This window comes from Sceloporus undulatus, chromosome 3 (assembly GCF_019175285.1).
Source record: "Sceloporus undulatus isolate JIND9_A2432 ecotype Alabama chromosome 3, SceUnd_v1.1, whole genome shotgun sequence".
Taxonomy (NCBI): Eukaryota; Metazoa; Chordata; class Lepidosauria; order Squamata; family Phrynosomatidae; genus Sceloporus; species Sceloporus undulatus.
In genome coordinates, this window is record NC_056524.1 from 2,858,525 (window position 1) to 2,862,981 (window position 4,457).

At 41.1% G+C, this 4,457-nt stretch overlaps 1 protein-coding gene across 3 annotated transcripts in view; it reads left to right on the plus strand.

Moving 5' to 3' along the window:
* The first annotated feature begins 281 nt into the window (after positions 1-281).
* The window catches only part of WDR73 (WD repeat domain 73), an 18,485-nt gene continuing 14,309 nt past the window's right edge, over positions 282-4,457 (plus strand). Inside the window, exons 1-2 of one of the 3 annotated variants that reach the window (XM_042460696.1) lie at positions 282-702; positions 3,270-3,358. In XM_042460696.1, coding sequence (XP_042316630.1) covers positions 3,288-3,358 — 71 coding nt within the window. In that variant the 5' untranslated portion in view covers positions 282-702; positions 3,270-3,287. The remainder of the gene's footprint in view (positions 703-3,269; positions 3,359-4,457) is intronic. The other 2 variants (XM_042460695.1, XM_042460697.1) reach the window with 2 other exon arrangements.

A 4,457-nucleotide genomic window follows, 5' to 3' on the forward strand; every position in this document is an offset into this window, starting at 1 on the left:
ATGTTTTCTTGGGCATCTCTCAAACCCCCCCCCCCCCCAAAAAAAGGATTCTCCTCCCTCTCCTTGACACGCATCTCCCTTTGCCCGCATCCTGAGCGCGTTCCCACGTGCAAAGCGACGCACCAACAGCTGGGGGGGTTCCCCATGGCTGCTCTGACGTCAGCCGAGGGAGCTACGTCACCCGCTCCGGCGGAGGCTGATTGGGCCAAAGAAGGATGGAATGCTGGGGCTGGGTCACGTGGGATCCCCTCCTCCTCCTCCTCCTCTCCCTCCCCCGCCCTCCTCTGGCCTGTTCTCCTTCAAGCAATGGTCCCTAAACTGTGCTCTTTCAAAGGGCTGTTGGACTTCATCTCCCAGAATCCCAGACTATTGGCCAACGTGGCCGAGGCTTCTGGGAGCTGAAGTCCAAATCCTCTTAAAAGGGCACCATTTGGGAACCAGTGCCTTCAAGGAAAGCGCAGGAGAGGAAAGATGGAGCGGCGGGACGAGGAAGAAGAAGCAGAAGCAGAGGAGGAAGCGTGGCTCCTGGACTCCCTCCGGCTGTAAGCGAAGGGCTTCCCGGGCCTTTGTCTGTAGGAACCGCCTTTGCTTTTCAGGCCATTGCAGAAACCAAAGCCTAGGCAAGCCCCGCCGCCTCCTTTTTTACTTTCTTTCCTTGGACTACAACTCCCAGAATCCCCCAGCCATCTTTCTAGGAACTAGGTAGGGACTCTTGCGTTAGGGCTGCCTTGCTCCAAGGCATTTGGGTCCGTCTTCTTGATTGATTATTCTTATTATTCAACACAATCCACAGAAGAGCAAGACTCTATGGACCAACCAAAAGTGCAGCAAATGCATCCCTTGCAAGCTTCCAAGGCTCCAGAGTGGCCTCTTCACTGCTATGGAACATTGAATAGTGAACAATATTGAATAATAATATAAATAAATAAATAATAATAAAAATTTTATTTATATACCGCCCTTCCTGAGATCAAGGCGGTTTACATCACAATAAACACACAAATCACAATAAAAACATCAAAAATCAAATACACGTCTAATACAATAAAACAGAATAAATTGAATAATATCGTAATATTATATAATAATGATAATAATAATATCATATCATAATACAGAATAATATTAATGCTGTTTGCTGCCTCAATTCAACCAGAAAGGCGGGATATAATTTTTAAATTATTATTATTATTATTATTATTATTATTATTATTATTATTATTATTATATTCTTATTATTCAACACAAGCCACAGAAGAGCAAGACTGTATCTACTCTGGGCAACCAAAAATGCAACAATTGCACCATGTTGCAAGCTTTCCAAGCTCCACTGGTTTCTTAATTGTTTATTTATTATTATTATTATTATTATTATTATTATTATTCCACAAAATCCACAGAGGAGAAAGGTTGTGTCTTTATTGAGCAACAAAACATGCAGCAAATGCAAATGCATCATATATTGCAAGCTTTCAAAGCTCCACTGCACCATTTTATATCAGGGACACCATTTTACCATATTGTGGTATATAAGGTACTGGAGCATCCGTGGATTTTGGTATCCATAGGAGGCCCTGGAACCAAACCCCAGTGGATACCAAGGGTCCAACGTGGTTAAAATGGTACCCCCAGGACATGCTCCCTTGGAAATATAAAGGCTGGTAGCCTTAATTTGTTATTTGGGAGCGGGTTATGGACCTTTTCCACTCGCCAGTTACACATGATGCACACTGCTCAGCCGCCTACATTGCATGCCTTTTAGCCATGTGCTCCTCTTGCGCAGATATAACGACCTTCATGCCTTTGAGCTTCAGGATCCCACCAGAGTCATCGAATGGACGGGAGAAAAAAGTGAGTGGTGTTTCTGCACTGGGGCTGGAGGATTAATAGTAACAACAACAACAACAACAACAACAATAACTAGAGAGATCTTGGAGATGGGACCCAAATCTAAAGAAAAAATTCATGTATGTTTCATAAGACTCATTATATACAAAGCTGGAAGGTAATTTTATACACAATCTCCAGTGGGCCTTGGATATTCATTGGAGTTTGGTCCAAGGACCCCCTGTGGATACCTAAATCTGTGGATGCTCAGATCCCATTATATATAAGGAGGGATGATGATGATCATGATGATGACGATGATGACAACTACTCCCCAGCTTTAAAGCTGAGTTAAAGAATACTGTTCAGGGAAGCATTCCCAGACACCTCTTGATTGTTATTGTAGGTTTAATAATAATAGAATGTTTATTTGTATCCTCCTGCCTCTCCCTTTTTGAGGATCGAGATGGGTTATGTGCAGCATATTTAATGTCATGTGTAGCTCGCTATAAAATTTGCAAGTATTAATATGTATTATGTTAAATTGTTTTAGTAGAATGTGCACCTTGGGCAGGTTTATTTTATTTTGTTTTGTTCTATTTTTATCTGATTATATGTACATTGCTGTGTAAATTTACAGCGCTGTGTAAATAAAGCTGTGGGCCCTTGCTATCTGCTGGGGTTTGGGTCCAGGATGTCCTGTGGATACCAAAACCCATGGATGCTCAAGTCGCATTAAATACAATGGAGTATTATATTATTATTACTGTTATTACTAATACAGTGGGCCCTTGGTATCTACTGGGATCTGGTTCCAAGTCTTCCCATGGATACCAAAATCAAGTTGCATTAAATACAATGGGGTATTATTGTTATTACTACTATTATTACTACTACTAATACAATGGGCCTTTGGTATCTGCAGGGATTTGATTCCAGGACTTCCCATGGATACCAAAATCAAGTTGCATTAAATGCAATGGGGTATTATTATTATTATTAGTATTAGTATTATTATTACAGTGGGCCCTTGGTATCCGCTGGGGTTTGGGTCCTGTACCCTGCAAGGATACCAAAATCTATGGATGTTCAAGTCCCATTACATGCAATAGCATAGTTAAAATGGTGTCCCTTATATCAAATGGCAAAATCAAGCTTTGCTTTTTGGGATTTACATTCTTTGGGATATTTTCAACCTGTGGATGCTTGCATCCGTGGATAAAGAAAAATCTGTGGCTGTGGCGGGCCAACTGTATTTCACCTTTTGGGATTCCGGCTAAGGGAAACTCAATCTGTATTAAGATTATTATCGGAAGGGCATGCCAACTCGGAGGTTGTGCCAATGGTAGGAGCACTGCCCTCCGGCTGTGTTGCGTTGTTGTTTGGCCTTTGCAGAACCTGAGTTGGTCTCAGAGTCCTGGGTTTGGTGATTCTTCCTTTAGGTGTCTGTGTAGCTGGCTATGAAACTGGGAAGAGGAATGAAGTTCTCCAGCTTGTCCTACCTCAGAGGCTGTACGCAAAGGAGAACCAGGTAATGGGGGCACCAACAACACTCCAAATGTTTGTGAACTTGGGAGGGACTTCGCATCCCATCCCTGTTTTAAGCCTCCTACCTAGAGTTTATAACAGGGTTGCAGGGGACGGGATGGTATTTGAAAGCTTGATCAACCATCTAGTAACGCGGTGTGTGGGTTGTGTGCCTTCAAGTCGTTTCCAACTTGTGCCGACCCTAAAGCAAACCTATCATAATAATAAGTAATGATAATTTTTTATTTATCTACCACCTTTCCAAAAGATCAAGGCAGTTTACAAAATTACATAAAAATACTGAACACATATAGACTAAAATTCGCTCCCTTATCCCTCAACTAAAATACAATCATCAAATTATAATTTAAATTAATTAAACCTTTAAAATAAATACAATTAAAACAAACAGCATTAAAATTTAAGAATAGGCAGGCAAGGGGCAGAAAATCATGGGATTTTCTTGCACGATTTGTTCAAAAGAGGTTTGCCGTTGTCTTCCCCTGGGGCTGAGAGAGTGTGACTCGCCCAAGGCAATTGAGCCGGCAATCGAACCCAGGTCTCTAGAGTCGTAGTCTCTAACTCAGACTTTAACAATCCAAAATTACTAGGCTTTTATATATCTTTCAATCAAAGTTCGGGAATTATATTGAGACGTTTGTAGCTTATATGTGGGAGTATAGGACTACATCAGTATTGGACAAAATTGGAACATTAAGTAGGAAAATGCAGCCCAGATGTTCTGGCCACTCTCTTAAATAATAATTGTTCTTAAAAAGAGTGCTCTTCTAAAGCCAGTTCTTTTGGTAAGGATCTGTTTCCAAATGGCATTTCTTGCACTAGAAAAAGAAGCAGCTGGTACTGGAGACTGGTCTAACAATGAACAAGGGCCATTTAACCCTGTTACAATTACAATGTTTTAATTCAGACTAGTAATTTTGGATTATTATAGATTAAGTGTTGGATTGGTGTAGTCATTGCTGTTCCAGCAAGAGGGTAGCTTAAACCATGGTTTAAAGCAGGGTAGTTTAAACCATTGTTACATTAAACCTTGGTTTAAACTGTGCTTTAAATTAACCTGGTTTAAACCAGCCAACCTTGCT